Genomic DNA, 22,892 nt, shown 5'->3' with positions numbered 1-22,892 from the left:
CTGCTCCAGGGGCCCTCCTGGCTCCAGTGACCTCCCCTCTCCATGCTCCATGGGCCCTCCCTGCTCGAGTGAGCTCCCCTCTCCGCACTCCTGCTCGACAGGCCCTCCCTGCTCCAGTGAGCTCCCCTCTTCGTGCTCCTGCTCCATGGGCCCTCCTTTCCCTAATGACCTCCTCTCTCTGTGCTCCTGCTCCACGGGTCCTCCCTGCTCCAGTGGGCTCCCCTCTCCGTGCTCCTGCTCCATGGGCCCTCCCTGCTCCAGTGAGCTCCCCTCTTCGTGCTCCTGCTTCACAGGCTCTCCCTGCTCCAGTGAGCTCCCCTCTTCGTGCTCCTGCTCCATGGGCCCTCCTTTCCCCAATGACCTCCTCTCTCCGTGCTCCTGCTCCACGGGTCCTCCCTGCTCCAGTGAGCTCCCCTCTCCGTGCTCCTGCTCCACGGGCCCTCCCTGCTCCAGTGACCTCCCCTCTTCGTGCTCCTGCTTCACGGGCCCTCCCTGCTCCAGTGAACTCCCCTCTTTGTGCTCCTGCTCCACGGGCCCTCCCTGCTCCAGTGAGCTCCCCTCTCCGCGTTCCTGCTCCACTGGCCCTCCCTGCTCCAGTGAGCTCCCCTCTCTGTGCTCCTGCTCCACGGGCCCTCCTGGCTCCAGTGAGCTTCCCTCTCCGCGCTCCTGCTCCACGGGCCCTCCTTGCCCCAGTGAGCTCCCCTCACTGTGCTCCTGCTTCACGGGCCCTCCTGGCCCCAGTGAGCTACCCTCTTCACGCTCCTGCTACATGCCCCCCACCACTTGCCCCAGTGAGCTCCACTCTCTTCGCGCTCCACCGATGGTCCTCCCTTCTAAAGTAAGCACCACCCTCTCCATGCTCCTGCTCCACAGGCCCTCCCTGCTCCAGTGAGCTCCCTCTCTCCATGCTCCTGCTCCACAGGGCCTCTGGCACTCCTGTTCCATAGGCCCTCCCTGCTCCAGTGAGCTCCCTCTCTCCTCTGCATGTTAAAGAGCCCGGGGCCTGAGGCTCCACAGATGAGTCTGATTTCAGAGGAGACAGGGATTTATCTTTCTGCTTGGATGCTTTTAACAAAAGAATATGGTAACATGCGGGTGCTCTGGGCGGCCAGGGAGGAGGAGGGCGTGAGAGGAAAGAGCGGAAAGGATGAGAGGACGAGGGGTTTGAAGTGTGAGGGCAATGGAAGAAGGAAGGGGGTATGTGAGAGAAAAGAGTGGGAGAGATGAAGCAACCTGAAGGGGATGAAGCAAGGTTTAAGAGGAAAAAGGAAAGGAAGATGGCTGTGAGGAAAAAGAGCGGGAAAAATGAGAGCGGTCGGGGGGAGAAAGGCAAAGCAAGTGGGAAAAAAGAAGGCCAAAGCCAATGACAGATGAGACAGGCAGGGACACCTTCCTGCATAAAAACAATCCCGAGAGGCATTTTCCGCTTTGTACGTGTGCTGCAGAAAGCAGGAAAAATAAAGATCTTTCTCCCAGTTACGCCTCGCCTGGGGAGGCGCACCATTTTAGTGGTAAATCTGGGAATGCGCCAAAATCCACAGGTGGATATGTGGGAACAACTTCTGCCCCCCCACGGGATGCCTCCCTGATGCAGAGCAACACAAGGCAATGATATGCGCCACCTTGGGCTACTCTGGATTTATCACGCCATGCAGAGCCAAGCGAGGTGGCATTATGAGGTTTGATAAATCTCATTTGCGTCACCCAAGGGCCCCAGAAAACCTTGATAAATCTGCCCGAACAGTTACTTGTTTCCTAATTTGAAGCAAACAAGGATTTTTTTTCGGATGGAGAGGAAGATAGCTCCACAGCTCTGGAACCAGAACCAAGAAATATATGTCACCCAATTCCACTTTTTGGAAATGTGAACTCATCAGGAATGTATTTGAAGAAAGAGACAGGCTTGAAGGGGAGTGCCGAGTCAGGGGCAAGATGTGCAAAGCTTTCTTGCATTCACAAAAGGTGTGCTATGTGAAATCCGGCCACTTCTAACTGCAAAAAGGTCTCTTGGGATGTATGAAACCCAAATTGCAATTTGCACATTACCGATTTGCAATTAGGATTGTGACCACATATCAATTCAATATTTGAAGGAGGTTTATTTACGGTGTCCCTTTCAAATGCCCATTCACAGTGGGATGTATTAATATTCATGAGGTATTTCCAACTGTGACCCACTACAAATCGGGTTTTGTCAGCACATAGGTCGGTATACAAAAACATATTGCATTTGGTAAAAGTTGATACGCAATTTACAACCACTTTTACTTAATCCATTCTTAGTACACCTGGTGTGAGGTGTTTAAAAGGAAGTTTTGAGGAACAGCTAAGACGCAGTCCATCCCACATTGAAAGCCAGTCAAGGGTTTGCGAAGGAGTAGCGTCACTAAACCCAGGGGCATTCAGCAGAACTTTAGGCACATTCATTCGAAGAACCTGCAAGTGCTCCATCAACAAGTCACCGACGCAGTGCTGTTAGAAGCGGGGGTTCTGGTTGGCTAGGGGGTGCAGCTAAGCCAGTCCAGGCAAGTCAGTTACACACCTCAGACAATGATGTAAAGAATCTATGGATTCCAAAGTGCCCAGAAAAGGATTTTACCTTCCAGGACTTCCCAATCTATTGCGATTACTTCACAAGCTGAATATGTGTGGTGCCCAAATGCTCCTTATTCAAAGGATCACCCACTTCTCCTGTTATTTACCAAGTCACATCTGTTGTTGTAAGTAACTACCTGGACATACAAGCTGCAGCACGAGTGCATCCACGGACGTTAACACACTGATGTGAAGCGCTTGGGATCTGCATATTCTTTGGTCCTGAAGAAAGCTTACGCCCCTTTTGGGCAAGATTGGGCTGAAACATGTCGATCTGACCTGATATATGTGAAGGACACGTAATTCATTCCTATCACATCATATTTGTTTTTAAACATACCCTATCCCGGCCATAGTAAAGTTGGGTTGTAGCTGAGCAATAGAGACATTTTTTAAATCACTTTTTCACTTTCACTGCACTTTTTAGAATTTTGGTTCATGGATCCCCAGTAGTTTCCTGGACTTGTGTGGACTCTATCCCCTTGGTTAGGGGACTGAAGAGACCCCATTATGATGCTATTATCTATGAGCACACCAGAGAAATAATATACTTGTGGTAGAACATAGCAGGTGAGGGTCCCGCAGAAGAAACTAAAGGGACTCCTTGATGAATACTGGGGCAAGTGGCTACACTCCTGTTGATATCAAAAGTTTGTTGGTTAGGAAGCTGAGAGGTAACCTGGTACTTCTACCTCTCCTTTAGATTTTGGTAAACTCTCTCTCTTTCTCTGACACTACTGCACACTGAAGTACTCTTTCTTGTACTGATACTACTCCATGGTGAAGTACTCCCTCTCTCTCTCTGATACTACTGCACACTGAAGTACTCACTTTCTTTGTCAGATACTACTGCACACTGAAGTACTCTCTCTTTCTGTCTGAAACTACTGCACACTGAAGTACTCTCTCTCTGTGTCTGAAACTACTGCACACTGAAGTACTCTCTCTCTCTTTCTCTGAAACTTCTGCACACTGAAGTACTTTCTCTCTTTTACTGCTACTGCTCCATGGTGAAGTACTCTCTCTCTTTCTCTGATACTACTGTACACTGAAGTACTCTCTCTCTCTCTTTTTGTCTGACACTACTGCACACTGAAGTAATCTCTCTCTGTCTGAAACTTCTGCACACTGAACTACTCTTTCTTGTACTGATACTACTCCATGGTGAAGTACTTCCTCTCTTTCCCTGATACCACTGCACACTCAAGTGCTCTCTCTTTCTCTGAGTACTGCACATTGAAGTACTCTCTCTCTCTCTTTGTCTGAAACTACTACACATTGAAGTTCTCTTTCTTGTACTGATACTACTCCATGGTGAAGTACTTCCTCTCTTTCTCTGATACCACTGCACACTCAAGTGCTCTCTCTTTCTTTGTCTGAAACTACTACACATTGAAGTTCTCTTTCTTGTACTGATACTAATCTATGGTGAAATACTCCCTCTCTCTCTCTAATACTACTGCACACTGAATTATTCACTTTCTTGGTCAGATACTACTGCACACTGAGGTACTCTCTATCTCTCTTTGTCTGACAACTACACACTGAAATACTCTCTCTCTTTAACAGACACTACTGCACAGTGAAGTACTCTCTCTCTTTTACTGATATTACTCCGTATTGAAGTACTCTCTTTCTCTGATACTGCTGTGCAGTCAAGTACTCTTGCTCTCTCTTTGTCTGACACTGAAGTACTCTCTTTCTTTGTCTGATACTGCTGCACACTGGAGTATTCTCTCTCTTTGTCTGACACTACTGCACACTGAAGTACTTTCTCTCTTTAACAAACACTACTGCACAGTGGAGTAGCCTTTTTCTCTCCTTGACTACTGCACACTGAAGTACTCTCTCTTTTACCGATACTACTCCATGGTGAAGTACTCTGTCTCTTTCTCTGATACTTCTGCACACTGAAGTAGTCTCTCTCCCTTTGTTTGACAGTACTGCACACTGAAGGACACACTCTCTTTGTCTGACACTAATCCACACTGACGTACTCTCTCTTTCTCTGACACTACTGCACACTGAAGTACTCTTTCTATTGTGTAATGCTACTGCACACTGAAGTACTCTCTATATTTGTCTGATACTACTGCACACTGAAGTACTCTCTCATTTTGTGTGATACTACTGTACACTGAAGTACCTCCTCCGCACCATGAAGGATTATCCCTTTCCAAGCCTTACACTAGGACAAGTAGATAACATCTCTCTCTGTTTCTCCTTACCTCACTGTATCGCTCCATCTATCCTTCATCTTTCTTTCTCTCTCTCTCTCTGTCTCTCTCTTTCTCTCCATCTCTCCTTCATCTCTCCCTCTCTCTCTATCTCAGTCTCTCTCACTCTTTCTCTCCATCTCTCTCTCTCTCTCTCTCTCTCTCTCTCTCCATCTCTCCTTCCAGACCCAGCACACACTGAGGGCCTCTTTCTCCTTCGTGCTGTCTGTTCCTCTCACTCACTCCCCCCCACCCCCCCTTTCCCCTTCCCCCTTTGGTTGCTTTAGAGTGTGAAGCACCTTCTCTCTGTCTGCTGTAAAGAGTGTGCGGAGAGCCATGCGGGCTCTCCCTGTTTGAACAACGTGTCCGGGAGGGACACGGAGCACGAGGATATAAATAAAGAAGGAACTGCGGTGACGCAGCTCCATGCGTGTTGGCAACCAAGCAAGGTCTCCATGTACTTATTACCAGGTTGCCGTATCACAAACTACATTGGCGATGAGGATGGGATGTTGAGTCATGTCAAAGAAGCGTTGAACCATAAAAAATGGAAATATTTTCTAGAGAAGACCCATGTGTCCTGCCCTGATCAGAAGTTGGCTATGCAAAGTATATGGAAGGTGCGTGACGAGCTGTCTACCGATAGTGATGGGTTGATTCTGAGGGGAAGAAGAATCGTGCTTCCACAATGTCTCTGGTCTAGAGTGATTGAGTTGGCTCATCAAGGACATCAAGGTGCTGCTAAAACCAAAGCGAGGTTACGTGCCAAAGTGTGGTTCCCGGGTATGGATAGTCAGGTTGATGAAATGGTAGGGAGGTGTCACTCCTGTATCATTACATCGATGGAACCTCCGAGCTGCCCAGTGGTGACCGAACCGGCCACTCTGAAACCTTGGGCCAAAGTGAGCATGGACTTTGGGAGCTTTCCAGATGGAAGGTTGACTGCTGTTTTGATTGATTCCTATACAAAGTTCCCGGTGGTTGAGGTTGTATCGTCAAAGGAGTTTGAAAATGTACGGCCAGTTCTGCAAAAGACGTTTGCCTTGTTTGGTCTGCCCGACGAAATTCGAACTGACAATGGTCCCCCGTTCCAGGGGCAAGAGTTTTGGTCGTATCTTGATGGTTTGGCAATTCGTCATCGTAAGATAATGCCCTACTGGCCTCAGGCAAATGGGGACGTGGAAAGGTTCATGCGAACTGTGAGCAGGGCCCTCAGGATTGGAGTTGAGCAAAAAGAAGACAGTGAACAGTGTTTGTACCAGTTCTTGAGTGCTTATCGTCAAACACCCCATAGCACCACTGGTTGTGCTCCCTCCTCTTTGATGTTCAAGGTACCTCCACGTGACTGTATTCCATCAGGTTCTAAATGGAAACCTCCTGTGTTGGATGTTAAGGCCACTCAAAAACGACGAGAAGCTACTAATCAGAGGGCTAGTGTCCAACGACGAGCGAAGTATCGAGGGTTTCAAGAAGGAGATCGAGTGGTAGTGAGATGTCGGCGAGGAGAAGGGAAGTTCAGAACGCCGTTTGAGCCTGAGGTATGGGAGGTCATTGGTGTAAAGGGATCAATGATAACTGCGGCCAGAGGAAGACAAAGAGTGACACGAATTGTGTCACATTTTAGGAGAGCTGGCCTGAGGGAGTCGGCTGAGGAAGAAGGAGAAATAGATGACATAACCGGTGGTCCATCAATGATGGCCGAAGAGATGGAGAGTGTTACTGGGCCAACGCTGACTGAGCAAGCCCGGCCTGGTTGTGCTCCTGAGCATGGAGGTTTGCGAATTAGAAGCGCAAGATATGACTTACGCCCCAATCCTGTACCGAGCAGTCAGCTGAAAGACTTTGGTGGTCATTCTGACCCTGGCGGTCTTTGACCGCCAGGGCGGAGGACCGCGGGAGCACCGCCGACAGGCCGGCGGTGCTCCAATGGGGTCCCGCCAGTGTACCGCGGCCCCATTGAATCCTCCGCGGCGGCGCAGCTTGCTGCACCGCCGCGGGGATTCCGACCCCCCCTACCGCCATCCAGATCCCGGCGGTCGGACCGCCGAGATCCGGATGGCGGTAGGGGGGGTCGCGGGGCCCCTGGGGGCCCCTGCAGTGCCCATGCCACTGGCATGGGCATTGCAGGGGCCCCCGTAAGAGGGCCCCTACATGTATTTCACTGTCTGCTGCGCAGACAGTGAAATACGCGACGGGTGCAACTGCACCCGTCGCACAGCTTCCACTCCGCCGGCTCGATTCCGAGCCGGCTTCATCGTGGAAGCCTCTTTCCCGCTGGGCTGGCTGGCGGTCTGAAGGCGACCTCCCGCCAGCCCAGCGGGAAAGTCAGAATTACCGCCGCGGTCTTTCGACTGCGGAACGGTAACCTGACGGCGGGACTTTGGCGGGCGGCCTCCGCCGCCCGCCATGGTCAGAATGAGGGCCTTTGTCTGTCAAATAGATTGCTTGTAAATTGGGTGTCGTTGTCGTCTTTTAATGACAGAACACTGTTGGAGACGGATGTCGACAGTGTGAAGAGATCTACAGACGTCTGAAGTGGACAGTGTTTGCGATGATGGGGCTTAGGGTGTTAAGGAGTTGAAATGTTTCTTCGTTATTAGTTATTCATATTGTTTTTTTCAATTATTATTTCTGAAGGGGTCCGTATGGTAATGTTCAATCCTTTGCTTAAGTTTATCCTGTTAATCCTTGTCCATGTGGAGTAAAACATGGGGGGGATGTAAAGAGTGTGCGGAGAGCCATGCGGGCTCTCCCTGTTTGAACAACGTGCTCTGCGTGTCCGGGAGGGGCACGGAGCACGAGGATATAAAAAAAGAAGGAACTGCGGTGACGCAGTTCCATGCGTGTTGGCAACCAAGCAAGGTCTCCGTGTACTTATTACCAGGTTGCCGTATTACAAACTACATCTGCCTCAATCCATGATAGGCCTGAAGGCTCCCTCTCTCCCTCTCTCGCTGACTGGCTCAGGTACCCACTTCCCTGCCTCTCTCCCTCCATGTAGTGCTTGTGTGATTACAGCTTTCTTGAACCCAGTGACCCCTGAAGGATGCGCTCTGACCAGTTAACTCACCCAGGCAGACTTTGCTGTGCGAAGGGGCAGACCCCGGGTTGGCTTCCAGGCGCCTCGCGATGTTCTGAAGTACTCAAGGCTCATGTCATCCCTTGTCCGTCTTCTCTTTCAGATGGCCTCTTTGTGACGGATTACTTCACCAGGACCCCCCGTAAATTAAACCCCTTCCGGTCGTTCGGCAGCATCGAGCTCTTCCACTTCAGCATCCCGGAGGACACGGTCATCGCCGTCTGGAACCTCATCACCTTTAAGGAGCAAGGGGGGACCTTCGGGGACCAGTGCCCGGACCGCAGCATCACTGTGTGAGTACGGAGGCCTGTGAGGGTCAACAGAGGCAGAGGGGACCAAGAGGGGTACTGAGGACCAGGGCCAAAGAATGAGTATCAGAAGCTGGGAGACAGAAGAGTAAGGGGGGCCTTGAGCGACCAGAGCCTTGACCGCAGTATTACTGTGTGAGTACGGAGGCCTCTGAGGGTCAACAGGGGCAGAGGAGACCAAGAGGGGTACTGAGAACCAGGATCAAAGAGTGAGCATAAGAAGCTGGGAGACAGAAGAGCAAGGAGAGACCTTCGGGGACCAGTGCCCGGACCGCAGCATCACCCTGTGAGTATGGAGGCCTGTGAGGGTCAACAGAGGCAAAGGGGACCAAGAGGACCATTGAGGACCAGGGCCAAAGAATGAGTATCAGAAGCTGGGAGATAGAGACAACAAGGGGGGGCCTTCAGGGACCAGAGCCCTGACCGCAGCATCACTCTGTGAATATGGAGGCCTGTGAGGGTCAAAAGGGGCAGAGGGGACCAAGAGGACTACTGAGGATCAGGGTCAAAGAGTGAGTAGGAGATGCTGGGAGATAGAGAAGACAAGGAGGGACCTTCGGGGACCAGTGCCCAGACCTCAGCATCACTGTGTGAGTACGGAGGCCTGTGAGGGTCAACAGGGGCAGAGGGGACCAAGAGGACTACTGAGGATCAGGGCCAAAGAATGAGTATCAGAAGCTGGGAGATAGAGAAGACAAGGAGGGACCTTCGGGGACCAGTGCCCAGACTGCAGCATCACTCTGTGAGTACGGAGGCCTGTGAGGGTCAACAGGGGCAGAGGGGACCAAGAGGGGAACTGAGAACCAGGGTCAAAGACTGAGTATCAGAAGCTGGGAGACAGAAGAGTAAGGCGGGACCTTGGGGGACCAGAGCCCTGACCGCAGCATCACTCTGTGAGTACGGAGACCTGTGAGGGTCAACAGGGGCCGATGGGGACCAAGAGGACTACTGAGGAACAGGGCCAAAGAATGAGTATGAAGAGATGAGGCTAGAGAGGGACAAGGAGGGACCTTCGGGGACCAGTGCCCCTGCTGCAGCATCACTCTGTGAGTACGGAGGCCTCTGAGGGTCAACAGGGGCAGAGGGGACCAAGAGGGGTACTGAGGATCAGGGCCAAAGAATGAGTATCAGAAGCTGGGAGATAGAGAAGACGAGGCGGTATCTTGGGGGACCAGAGCCCTGATCGCAGCATCACTGTGTGAGTACGGAGGCCTGTGAGGGTCAACAGGGGCAGGGGGGACCAAGAGGTGTACTAATGATAAGGGCAGTGTCCTGACCGCAGCATCACTGTGTGAACACAAAAACCTTCAGAGACTCCAGGGGGTGGGGAGAAGGTCGGGGAGGATTCTTATGCAGCATCTCTGCACAACCAACACGCTCTCTATGCAACGCGTGGCTTGTTCCTATACCCTGCAGACCAAACGTTGAGGTATTTCAACTGCACCTTGGCTTCTCTCCCTACAAGATCTATCAAAATACTGTAATAAACCCCCCTGAACATCACACACACTTTTGAATCCTCTGCACCTTAAACTGTACCTGGTGCACAGATGCTTCCCAACACCCCTGTTTATTACTAACTGCATCAAATGATGCCAAAACTTCAAAAAAAGATTGGAACTCCGTAAAAACTCCTCAACAGAACTGCTCTTCTTTAGTACAACCTTACACATTGATTGTATTTTATTTGGGTCTTTAAGTTGTGTTCCCCTTTCTTTGGGGTTTGAGTCCTTACTGGGTGGCAGAGCTCAGATACAATATTTTTATGTATGTGGAATTACTGATGCATGGTACATTTTTGCCTTATTTAGATATTGGCGGAGGGGTTACTCTATCACAACGGTGACGGATACCCCGTCTGCTGAAATCTAAATCAGGCCCTATATCTCTACAGACTCCTTCATCAGTGTGTGTTACCTGGGCTGTGATGGCACTTCCTCAGTATGTGTTACTGAACTATGGCGGCACTTCATCACTGTGATACTTGGCTGTGGTGGAATTTCATCAGTGTGTTACTTGGGCTGTGGTGCCCCTTTTATGTGGGTGTTACCTGGGCTGTGGTGGAACTTTACCAGTGTGTGTTAAGTGGGCTGTGGTGGCATTCATCAGTGTGGTGCCACTTCATCAGTGTGTGTTACTGGGACTGTGGTGGCATTTCATCAGTGTGTTACCTGGGCTAGGGTGGACCTTTTCTGTGTGTGTTACCTGGGCTGTGGTGGCATTCATCACGGTGTGTTAACTGGACTGTGGTGGCACGTCATCTGTGTTTGTTACCTCGGCTGTGAAGGTACATCCTCAGTATGTGTCACTGAACTATGGTGGCTCTTCATTACTGTGTGCTACTTAGGCTGTAGTGGCTTTTCATCAGTGTGTTACCTTGGTTGTAGTGGCCCTTTTCTGTGTGTGTTACCTGGGTTGTGGTTGCACTTCATCACTATGTGTTACCTGGGCTGTGGAGGCACTTCATCTCTGTGTTTTGCCTGGGATGTGGTGGCATTTCATCAGTGTGTGTTACTTGCCTGTGTTGTCACTTTAACTGTGTGTTTCCTGGGCTGTGCTGGCACTTCATCAGTATATGTTACTGAACTATGGTGGTGCTTCATCAGTATGTGTTACCTTGGCTGTGGTGGCACTTCATCAGTGTGTTATGTGGGCTGTGGTGGCCCTTTTCTGTGTGTGTTACCAGGGCTGAGGTGACATTTCATTAGTCTGTGTTAGTTGATAGTGGTGGCACTCCAGCAGTATGTGTTACCTGGGCTGGGCTGACACTTAATCAGCGGTTACCTGGGCTCTGGTGGCACTTCATCAGTATGTATTACCTGGACTGTGGTGGAACTTCATCAGTATATGGTACCTGGACTGTGGTGACACTTCATCAGTATGCGTTACCAAACTATGGTGGTGCTTCGTCAGTATGTGTTACCTGGACTGTGGTGGCATTCATCAGTGTGGTGCTACTTCATCAGTGTGTGTTATCTGGACTGTGGTGGCACATTATCAGTGTACGTGAGCGGGGATGTGGTGGCACTTCATTAGTATGTGGTTACCTTGGCTATGGTGGCATGAATTAGAGTCTTATGTCTCTAACAAGATGATCACCAGGTCAATATAAAAGTTGTCCAAGATGTCCATGGTGCACACATCAATGTTATGACCCACTGTAGTGACTGGTGTCGGTACATGTAAAATAATGTTAAATGATCGAGTAAGAAGATTGCAAATGCTTGGTCTTTTCGGGGTCAGATGTTCAAACTCCCCCAACTGCTGCTAAATTTACCAAATAATCCTCTTATTCTTATTTCTTAAAGAAGGCTTTCTGTGATGGAGTACAAAGCAAGATGGCTGCAAACCAGCACAGCTATCTGCATTGGCTATAATTTAGAAATGTCATTGTGTGTAATGGACTGTGAGTTGCCCTACCTGTCCTTTCCTCCAGCACTACTAACACAAGACTGTCAAGGAAAGGACATGCATAGTATGTAGGACTATCTCTACATTGGGGCTGTGGGTGATGCATTCCTTCACAATCCATACTCATTAGATGGTGGGACTTGTAAGATGGAAGGTATGGCATTAACTTTGGGTGGTCACCGAGTGGTGACAGAGTCCTCACAACCTCTAGCTTTTCCTTGTAAAATGCCCCCAAACTCTGATACAAAGGCATACCCCCCAATTTCCTAGAGGGTGCCTGCAGACATCACAAAGTAGTAAATTCATACTCTTAAACCACCCTCTTCTTTGGCAAGAAACCTCTTGTCTCACAAATAAATTATTGCTCCACTGTGGATCTCCTTCCAACTATCTCTAGTTCTTCCCAAGGCACTGTAACATGAAAAATAGTCTACAACTATACCACAATACTCCAGATCCAAGATACTACACTACGCATACATGTGCAAGGTCTCATTTGTGTCTGACCACTCCTATACATTCACTGGCCTCTGTTGGTGCTTTGAATATCTAATGGTGTCCAATGTCTAAACCATGGCCCTCTGTCCCCAAATACCCCATCCCAGGGTATGTAATCATTCAGTTTAGGTTAGGTTTCTACATTACCTACCACATGTTAATCAAAGTACATAATTTATTGCAGAAATTATTTCTGTAGCCAACAAATATGAATAAAGACAGCTCATATGGCTAGATAAGGATACAGAGAGATGAACAGAGGTGTACAGACACTCAGAGAGCTGGACAGAGGTGCTTAATAATAATGCCCTGGCTTGAATCTTCTAGATCTGACTCAGTAATGAGCAGTGCTTAATTTGAGCCAGTGGTTTTCAGTGCTCCGCACTAGCACTTAATTGTCAACACCGGCACTTATAACAGTCTGCCACATGGTGGCGTTGTTTGCCTAATTTAGTGTTGAACACAACAACAGCTGTGTGTTAAGTTAACCTACATTTAAAATGACTAATACTTGCTGCACAAGCCATTCATGTAACTTTGGGGGCGTGGAATAGTTTAAATTGTCTCACTTATGGAAGTGTAATGGTCAGTGGCAGGGCTGGCAGGAGCAATGAGTGGTGCAAGCTACGGTGGCCTCCTAACGAGGGTCCTGGCACTTATTGTTTTACAAATTAAGCAATGGTAATGAGTAGCAGCTCAGAGGTGTATGGAAGATCTGTGGTGGCTCTTGGTAGTTCAGGATTTGGCTTTGGTGCTAGGGTGAGGAGCCCACTCAATCCTCCTCCATGGTGGCCAACCAATGATACACGCTTTATAGCTGGGTCCTCTATAGCAGACCTCCCTTTCTTCTCTCATTCTACAGGTACTTCCGCTCAGGGGCGCCCCCGGTGATCAACCCTCTCCGTGCGCACTTCCCAAAGGACACAGCTATCCCAGGAGCCTTTGCGCTTACGCTAACATGGACCCTTCCAAACCGGACCACTGGGGTGTTCAATGTGACCAGCCCGCTGCCTGGGGACTGGTTCCTGGCCGCCCATCTGCCAAAGGACGAAGGAAAGATCTCGGTCAAGGTAAGGATGTGAGCAGTGCACGAGGGGGCCCTAAACCTATCACTAACCTCCGTTGGGGGACGGGGGGATGCCATCATAGAGCAGGGTCCCCTAAAAGAACCTGAAGAGATGGGTTAGTCTTAAGTTGTTGAAGAAGTGAATGTTTGTTCTGTTGGGACCAGAAGTGATAACCTGGACTGCAAAGCCAACAGTCTATATGAGTGACCGACCCAAGTGCACAGAAACAAAACATTGTCCATGCAAAGAGAGATGGCGTTGGACCCCAGAGGAGTTTTGTTGAGTGGTATGTTGTGTCAAGCTTAGGAAAGTCATCCTCAGTGTTGGAAGCTGATGTCAGGTTTAAGTTTAGAAGATTGCAGACAAACTTCTACACAGAAACGTAAAATGTCTCATGAAAAACCAAGCATGGAAACGAGGCCACAGACGTTTTAGGACAAAGGGGGTCTTGGCCCCGGGCTCCAGCCTTTCAAGGGGCCCTGATAGAGCCAGCTCTGTTCTGTAGAGAGTTCTACCCTGCTGTCCTTGAATAATTCTCAAACAGATTGTTTTAAATAACATTGTCCTTTAATTAATTTTTTTATGTGGGTGATGTGTGAGTCTATGAGAGATATTTTGCAGAGAAATGTTTGATTTTCAACGCCATGCAACATACATAAACAAAGTTTCTTTCCGATCAAAACAGGGTTTCACATACGAGACATGGGAGGGTGTTGCAAAATTAGTGAACTGCTGGTTTGTTACAATATTGAAAACATGTGTCACTATCCCTGAATATCAGATATAAACACATTTAGAATTTGATCCAGTATGTCTGTGCTCTGTTAGTGACCTGGCCAAGGAGGGCATGAAAGAGCTGAAATTGGATCATAAAATTAAATCTGTTCCAGACAGGGGCCCCCAAATTACTCTAGTCCCAGGACCCCCAAAATCCTTAAAATGCCCCTGAACGAGGTGTGCCCTTCATAGAAGAGATCAAGCTGTAGCATGGGCAGAAAGATGGCGGCCACAGTTACAGTTTAGCCATCTTATCCTTATCGCAGTACCTGGCACCCATGCCAACATTCAGGCTTTCATACGTCATTTCCTACACTATGGAACCGCCTCAAAGTTCTCACTAATGACTCTATTATTAACTGGCAAGGGAGCAGCCAGAGAATTAAATTACCCCCCAGTTTGCCGCATACCTCAAACGTTATTGGTTCATTGAAAGTCCTACCCACTCTAGATGAGGTCCCTTCGTCCTGCTTTCCGTCCATCTGGCTCTCCATAATATAAGCCTTTCATGCATCCACCCCTTTATCTATCCATCCATCTTTTACTGCTTCGATCTATCCACCCTTCCTCCATACCAACCTTCCACGATTTCTTCATCACAGACTTCCATCCTTCCACTGGTACTTCCAGGTTTTCATACATCCTTTACCCAGTCACCATCCACTCATTCACCCTTTTTTTATCAATCCAGCCAACCATCCTATCACCCTTCCATCCAGATGTCCATTTATCCATCCACCATTTCATCCAGCCGTTCATCATTACAGCCACTTTCTTTCACCCACCCACCACTGCGCCGCTCCTCTTTCCTTTGCTAGTGGCTGCAGCAGAGGCTCACAGCCTGCCCTGAAGCCAATCTGAATGCTGCTGTCATGCTGCTGGCAGCATGAAAGCATCATTCGGATTGGTCGGAGCACCCAGCCAGGGAGCTCTCAGGCAGACTGGGAGCGTCTGCCTGCTCTCTCCAACCCAGCAGCCCAGTTGGACAGAGCTTAGTGCACATGTGTGTTTGGCTGGTCTGAGATGGCCGGCTAAACACACATGCGCACTGAGGGGGAGTGCTGAGCACTGCCCCTCTGTGCTTGTCACAGCCCATGGCCTCACGCCTTCTACAATAAAACGATAATAAACATCATTTATTATCGTTTTATTGTAGAAGTTTGGCAGTTGCTGCTGCTGGCAGGGGGTCGATGCTCCTCCGCCCTAGTGGAGGAGTCGCGCCTGGATACACACCTGTGTTGGAGGCAGAGTCACCTTACCGTTTAGGTCTGAGACGAGTAGGACGAAGGTGAGAGGGTAATGGCACATCCTTTGGATGGGTTTCGTGAACGTTACCTTTGTATCATGAGATTTTAGACCTGTAGATCGCACTTCACAATCATACTTACTGGTAACCTCTTAAAACCGGATGACGGCTGCTTGCTCCAACCTCAGGTCCATGGTGCTCTCCATGCTCCAGATGCAATGTTTTTGTTGACCGCATTCTACAGATAAGGACCTCTTTAAGACCATTAGTTCTGGTTACAGCGTTTGCACGCCCTTTAACAACCGGTTCAGATTATGGTCAGGGACCCTGGAATTATGCGGCAGGGGAGGACCAAATTATGTATCAGGAATGAGTAAATTATACAGTAAGAAAAGGAAAATTTTGTGGTGTAAGATGGCACATTTTGTATAGCATTACATCATTATTTTGTCATTTTTAGGGTCGAGCGCGCAAAGCTCACTGTCCCTGTTGCAATCTCTTTGTGGGCTTTTAACCACACCCACCACACGCCCATCAGTTTGGTTGGTTCATGGGCCTGCCTTTTAAAATTTGCTTGATTTCACTAGTGAAAGGCATGCATATGTCATGCCTTTTCTGGTGTTTAGCCCTCCTTGAGAGCACCAGTAAAGTACTGAAAACATACAAGGCTAGATGTTTTCCCTATGGTTTCTGGACTACTTTTTATTTTTATTCATAGGCAGCGCATTCACGCAAGGCAGGAATCATGTGCTTTGCATGATATCGACCCTGTTACATGGATAATTGCACTTTTGCTGGTTACATGGATACCTGCCCTTTTGCCGATAGCCTTGACTGCAAGCGAACTTCTGTTTCCTTTTGTGTGTCTGCTTCGCACTCATGGGGGCTGTCGGCTCACTTATGTGAAACTATTTTACTTTTCATTTTCAGTTTATGAGGCAAGAAAAGTGCGGTTAGGAGTCTACAACACTAACAGCTTTATCTCGAGGAAACGTGAGACCCATTGCACTGCAAACGCTTGTTAGACTTGTTAACACTGTTGCACCCCATTATTCTCAGTTTAACACTCAACTATAGCAATAAGAACAGAAAGATGTCCAGTCTAGCTCGGCAAAGGGCCTTCCACTGTGCTTTTAGTAAGTTTTGAACTGTTTGAGCAAGAAATAATAAAATAATTTTGTTAAAATCTGTAGATTATGCAGCAGATGATAAATTATGTGGCAACCACAGCAAATCTATAATTTTGCGAAAAATGCTGTGGCCGCACAACCACATAACTCCAGTGGCCCTGATTACGGCATAGCCCTGTGATCCTTGGAAGTGGGGTATTCAGTCAGTAAAGTCCCCAGGACTTCACGTCTTCCTAGAATAACAATGGCCATGGGGCTTGCTGGAGGCTCAGTGGGCTTTCGCTGTGCCCTGAAAGCACCCCAGCCCTGCAGTCTACAAACAGGAGCAGCAGACTGCCTCCTGCAGGACTCTGGCTCTAGATTAGTTAGCACACGTTGAGGTTAAGGCTTAAGCCTGCAAGAGGCGCTATGGAACGGATGCATCAACAACCACAGTGTGATATAATGAAGAAATAAAGTATGCAAACACCATACAACTGGTGTAAAAATCCGTAGAACATTTCTTGAAACACTTGAAATGGGGAAACTGCTCCTCACAGGACCAGTCTGCACAAAGCGGAAGTCTCTACTGGAGGGTCTCAGCGAGTCAGAAACCATCACAGGGCTGGAAGGGCTGGGGAAAGGCCACCACATGTAGGTTTGTGCACTGCTTTCCAACTCTGTGTGATGAAGGCCCATATTTATACTTTTTGACGCAAACCTGTGCTAATGCAGGTTTGCGTCAAAAAGTATAGTGCCGGCTTGCACCATTTCAGGACGCCAGCCGGGCGCTATATTTATGGAATGGCGCAATCTAACGCAAAAAATTGACGTTAGCCGGGTGGAGGTGGCGGTATGGGAGATGGGTGTGTAGCACCAAAAAATGACGCTAGGCTGGTTAGAGTAAAAAAAGATGACTCTAACCAGATTAGCGTCATTTTATGGCGCTAAACTACCATGCCACATGAGTCCTGCCTTAAAAAAAGGCAGGAGTCATGCCCACCCCCAATGGCCAGCACAGGGGACAAGGGTCCCCTGGCATGGCCATTGCACCCTGTGCCATGGAGCAAGCTTTGCACCATTTTTTTACCCCTCCTGCCCCCGTGCATGATTTTTGCACGGGAGGATAAATAAGGTGCTAGAGCCTTAGAGTCATTTTTTGCCCGGGAATGCCTACCTGGCATCTAATTGATGCAAGGTAGTTTTCCGCAGTCAAAAAGTGACTTTAACTCCAATATTTTGGCACTAGACATGTCTAGCACAAAAATATAAATATGGAGTTAAGTTTGCGCCGGATTTGCATTAAAAAAATGACGCAAATCCAGCGCAAACAGAGTATAAATATGCCCCAAAGTTTCCTCTATGATTTTGCATTTTTTTCAGAAATTTTAAATACAAATGCACTCCTGGTCTTGTGGTGATACTTCACATTTTCTTCTTCACCTCTTGTGCCACATGTACAAAATTCCAGTTTTGCATTTTCTTAATAGAGAATCCATAGAAATCGCTGTTTAGGAAATGCAAAATGGAATAGAAAAATAGATATTTCCTAAAAACGATCTCTACAGAGTAATAATCACTGTTGGGAGGTTGCTATTTAGGAAATGCTACAGCGTTCGTTTCCAATGGTACGAATGGTTTTGCATTTCTAAATTTGCGATTTACTAATAGGAAATCAGAAATTAGGAAATGCAAAGCAAAGGTTGCCTATGGGCCTACAGCCCCCCTTGATGCACCCCCAAAAAAGTGGTGCACTTGTAAAGTGCACAAATGGCCGAGGGGTGCTATATGCCATTTAAAAAAATGCATATTGGGTGCATTTTTTAAAATTGCACATAGTTACCATCGACTTGGCATCGATGGTAATAGCATTTCCTGAATGTCTATTTCGCATTTAGGAAATGCTTTGTACATGTGCTTAGGAAATCGAAATAGGAAATCCCTATTTGCGATTTCCTATTTCGGGAATCGCAAAATGCAATTTATACTGGGTGGAAATTGCATTTTGCAAGTTCCTATATGCATTTGTACATATGGAAAAGCAAATTTGCATTTCTTAACAGACTGAAATTGCGATTCGGTCAGTTTAGAAATGCTAAATCCTTTTGTGCGTGTGGCCCTTCGATCCTTGTATCACAGCACAGGATAGCAGTGTTTAGAATCTGAGAGACTCAGAAGCACTTCAGGGGACACAGACAGGCATCCCCTTGGCAAGCAGTGCAGCACCTCCATTTGTAACTTTCAAGCTATTTTGGGCCTCATTAAGTGTTTGATGAACAGGACAGCATCCTTCTGGATGGCAGAGGACATTATTTCCTCCATTCCCACTTAACTCAATCCACCAAATTTAAAGTAGTCGAGGCCCAACTGACAGCTCTGTACACTGAAAGGAACCAGCATCACAGCAGTTCACTTCAATGTAGAGATAATTTGGTGGATGGCCTTCATTGGTCCTGACATCTGTCCACCATGCTGTCTACATTGTTTTTTTTTTCAGAAACAAGCTTCCTTTTTGAAAAACAAAAAACCTATTGATTTTCACATTTGGAGATCTTTGTTGTTTATTTTTCAGTCTCTCACCTGTAGGTTTTTCCTGGCAGTGAAAGACAGGAAGCAAAAAAAGCATTAAATTGTCCACCCTAATAGGGTGTGCGGCAAATGTCCTCTGACAGCCCTACTCCATTCGGCTACCAGCGGAAGTACTCCACTGACAGAGGCAAAAAGAGCACTATTTTTGGAATACTTATGGTTCACCTATCTCCAAATGAGGTATGCAGACCAAAGGTTGGGCGGGCGTCACATTAGCAAAGGAGTACCCTGCCACCCCAAGCCCCGAGTCTTGGTTTCCAGTGGATCAAGTCCCACCACCTTTTTAGCACTGTGGCACAGCAAAGTCATTTGTGAATTACCTTGAGATAGTCCAATTCTCATTCCATCCCTTTACCAGAACCCAAAATGTCTTAACCTAATGCCTTGTGGTTTCCCTTTATACCCTGATTGGTTTGATTTAAAGACCTTTAACCAAGGGATCAGGACAGGAGGAAGGGGACTCTTTCTATGGTGGTGCCAGGAGTCGTGGACACCTCTCCTAGAGACCAATGGTGTCATCCTTTCTCTACTGCAGGAATACTCATTGTACGGCCCGGGGCCCGCATGCGGCCCTCCTGACCTTTACAACAGCAGCCCTGGACTGCAGTATACTTGACTCCATTATGTGGCAGACTGTTATACGTGCCAGTGCTGACAATTAAGTGCCAGTGCCAAGCACCGGAAACCACCAGCTAACATTAAGCCCTGCTCAAGAAGGTATTAGGTAATACAAAAGTTTCAAAAGTACTCTGAAGTTGTTGCAAATCTTCAAGACGTCCCGGCAGGCAGTGCCTACCTGATTAACAACTGTGGGGGCCTCACCACAACACAGCCTGCAAGGATCTCCTACCCCCCTGAAGGCAGTAAGAAAGTGGCACAAAGAACAAGAAGGATCTTGGTGTCATTCCAGGCCTCTTCCAGGCAGTAGGCAAGATGACACCTGCAGACTCCTCTGTACCTGAGCATCCGACTCTCCTGCTCGTTGGCCAAAGTTTCTTCTCTTTTTTTCAAGTTCCAAAGTGGTTATGAGGAATACACATTGGAACGAATATTTGCATAGTGCACACATATATGAATGGTGCTCCCTGAGCCAGTTATTACTACTGAATGGTGGAGTCCCTGCTCTGCAAGCATGCCTTGTGGCTGACAAACTCCTAAATGCCTTTCTACTTCCAAGGTTCGTCATGCCATGGCGTGAACTATGCGAGCGTCACCTCCTCTTCCCTAATTGTTTCACTCTGCCCCTAAATAAGAAAACCCTAAATCTTCACATGCAAACATTACCAGCAAAGTGAGACCTCTACAAGCATTCACTGCCAGCTAGGCCGGTACCCCTACATGCAAACCCCGCCACCTAGGCCGGTAGCCCTACATGCAAATGCTGCCTGCTGGGCAAGAACTCTTATATGCAAACACCGCCTACTATGTCAGTACCCCACATGCAATCACTGCCAGCTAGACTAGTATCCCTACATGCAAACACCACCAACTAGGCAGGTGGTGAGGGAGGGTTCTGCTTTGGTCTCTAGCATGTTATTATGAATGATAAACATACCTGCCTCACTGCCTCATGCCTTAACCTGCTGGGTCTATGCTCGGAGAGGTCAAATATTCCACTTTAGGCATTTGCATGTTGTAATTAGGTTCGCTTACTTACTGATGGTAACTCTCCATGCTCGGTTTTGGGGCAAAAAATAAGGTGATAAAGACATCTTGGGGACTTTCAGAAAGTTGGCCTAGGAATACATTCTATCCACTGATTACCAATGGGTTTGTGGTTTGTAACTCACATTTTCTGGCTTTCTGTTTGCTGGCTTTATTTGCCTTTGTCTCTTCAGGTTCAGTTTGTCCCTACCTGTAGGAAAGTACCCTCTTTCTTGGCATGGTTACCCCCTTTTTCTGCCTGATGTCAGTGTGTTTGACTATGTTCATTGGGATCCTGCAAATCAGGACCCCAGTGATTATGAACTCTCTCCCAAAACTGTATTTCATTCCACAATTGGCACACTGGTGCCCCATTTTAAGTCCCTAGTATATGGTACCTAGGTACCCAGGGCATTGGGGTTCCAAGGGATCCGTATGGGCTGCAGCATATATTTTGCCACCCATAGGGAGCCCAAGCAAAGGGTTCTGCAGGACTGCCTTTGCCACCTGATTGAAAAGGTGCATGCACCCTTTCAATGCCATTTTCCACTGCACCAGGTCACTTATAAGTCACCCCTATTGCGGGCCTTCCAGCCCTGAAGGCAGGGTGCAGAGTACCTATGTGTGAAGGCACCCCTGAAACTGGACAAAGGAAAGGGGAGTGACCGCTCCCATGTCCATCACCACTGCAGGAGTGGTACTCAGAGCTCCTCCAGAGGGTCCCTGGGTTTTGCCATCTTGGATTCAAGGTTGACAGGTAACTCTGAGAGCATCTGAGTGGCCAGTGTCAGAAGGTGATGTCAGAGCCCTCCCCTGATAGGTGCTTACCTGGTTAGGTGACCAATCCCCCTTTCAGGGCTATTCAGTGTCTCTCCTTTGGGTGGTTCCTCAGATTCGGATTGCAAGGCTCCAGCTGGACTCCTCTGCATCCTCCTCTTTGACTTCTGACCAAAGAAACTGCATCTGGACTCTCCAGGACCCCACAAGCTGCAACAAAGAAGCAAGATGCCTTCTGCAACTCTGTATCCACGGTTCCTTCCAGCAACTGCAACATTTCCCCGGACGTGCATCCTCTAAGGACAGCCCGTCTTTAGCCTATGCTTGTACATTTCCTCTCCCCTCAACGTCTCTTTGATGAGTGATACTACGTTTCTTGTTCTGCTCATGCCGGTAACCTTTTCTGTCCTTCTCCAGGGTCTCTGTGATGAGTGTCAGTACTTGTCTCTCTCTGCTCACGCGTGTAACATTCCCCCTTCTCCCTCAGTGTCTCTGTGATGAGTGCCAGTGCTTGTCTCTCTCTGCTCACGCTTGTAACATTCCCCCTTCTCCCTCAGTGTATCTGTGATGAGTGCCAGTGCTTGTCTCTCTCTGCTCACGCGTGTAACATTCCCCCTTCTCCCTCAGTGTCTCTGTGATGAGTGCCAGTGCTTGTCTCTCTCTGCTCACGCGTGTAACATGACCCCCTTCTCCCTCAGTGTCTCTGTGATGAGTGCCAGTGCTTGTCTCTCTCTGCTCACGCGTGTAACATTCCCCCTTCTTCCTCAGTGTATCTGTGATGAGTGCCAGTGCTTGTCTCTCTCTGCTCACGCTTGTAACATTCCCCCTTCTCCCTCAGTGTCTCTGTGATGAGTGCCAGTGCTTGTCTCTCTCTGCTCACGCTTGTAACATTCCCCCTTCTCCCTCAGTGTCTCTGTGATGAGTGCCAGTGCTTGTCTCTCTCTGCTCACGCTTGTAACATTCCCCCTTCTCCCTCAGTGTCTCTGTGATGAGTGCCAGTGCTGGTCTCTCTCTGCTCACGCTTGTAACATTCCCCCTTCTCCCTCAGTGTATCTGTGATGAGTGCCAGTGCTGGTCTCTCTCTGCTCACGCTTGTAACATTCCCTCTTCTCCCTCAGTGTATCTGTGATGAGTGCCAGTGCTTGTCTCTCTCTGCTCACGCTTGTAACATTCCCCCTTCTCCCTCAGTGTCTCTGTGATGAGTGCCAGTGCTTGTCTCCCTCTGCTCACGCTTGTAACATTCCCCCTTCTCCCTCAGTGTCTCTGTGATGAGTGCCAGTGCTTGTCTCTCTCTGCTCACGCTTGTAACATTCCCCCTTCTCCCTCAGTGTCTCTGTGATGAGTGCCAGTGCTTGTCTCTCTCTGCTCACGCGTGTAACATTCCCCCTTCTCCCTCAGTGCCTCTGTGATGAGTGCCAGTACTTGTCTCTCTCTGCTCACGCGTGTAACATTCCCCCTTCTCCCTCAGTGTCTCTGTGATGAGTGCCAGTGCTTGTCTCTCTCTGCTCACGCGTGTAACATTCCCCCTTCTCCCTCAGTGTCTCTGTGATGAGTGCCAGTGCTTGTCTCTCTCTGC

General features: G+C 48.4%; 1 protein-coding gene across 1 annotated transcript in view; it reads left to right on the top strand.

Annotated features, from left to right (window-relative positions):
• Positions 1 to 22,892, top strand: part of TMEM8B (transmembrane protein 8B) — a 433,569-nt gene that overhangs the window by 257,100 nt on the left and 153,577 nt on the right. Inside the window, exons 2-3 of the mRNA XM_069205659.1 lie at positions 7,994 to 8,183; positions 12,970 to 13,177. Coding sequence (XP_069061760.1) covers positions 7,994 to 8,183; positions 12,970 to 13,177 — 398 coding nt within the window. The remainder of the gene's footprint in view (positions 1 to 7,993; positions 8,184 to 12,969; positions 13,178 to 22,892) is intronic.

The sequence above is a fragment of the Pleurodeles waltl genome, chromosome 1_2, assembly GCF_031143425.1.
Source record: "Pleurodeles waltl isolate 20211129_DDA chromosome 1_2, aPleWal1.hap1.20221129, whole genome shotgun sequence".
Lineage (NCBI taxonomy): Eukaryota > Metazoa > Chordata > Amphibia > Caudata > Salamandridae > Pleurodeles > Pleurodeles waltl.
This window is presented reverse-complemented; position numbering and strand designations above follow the sequence as displayed.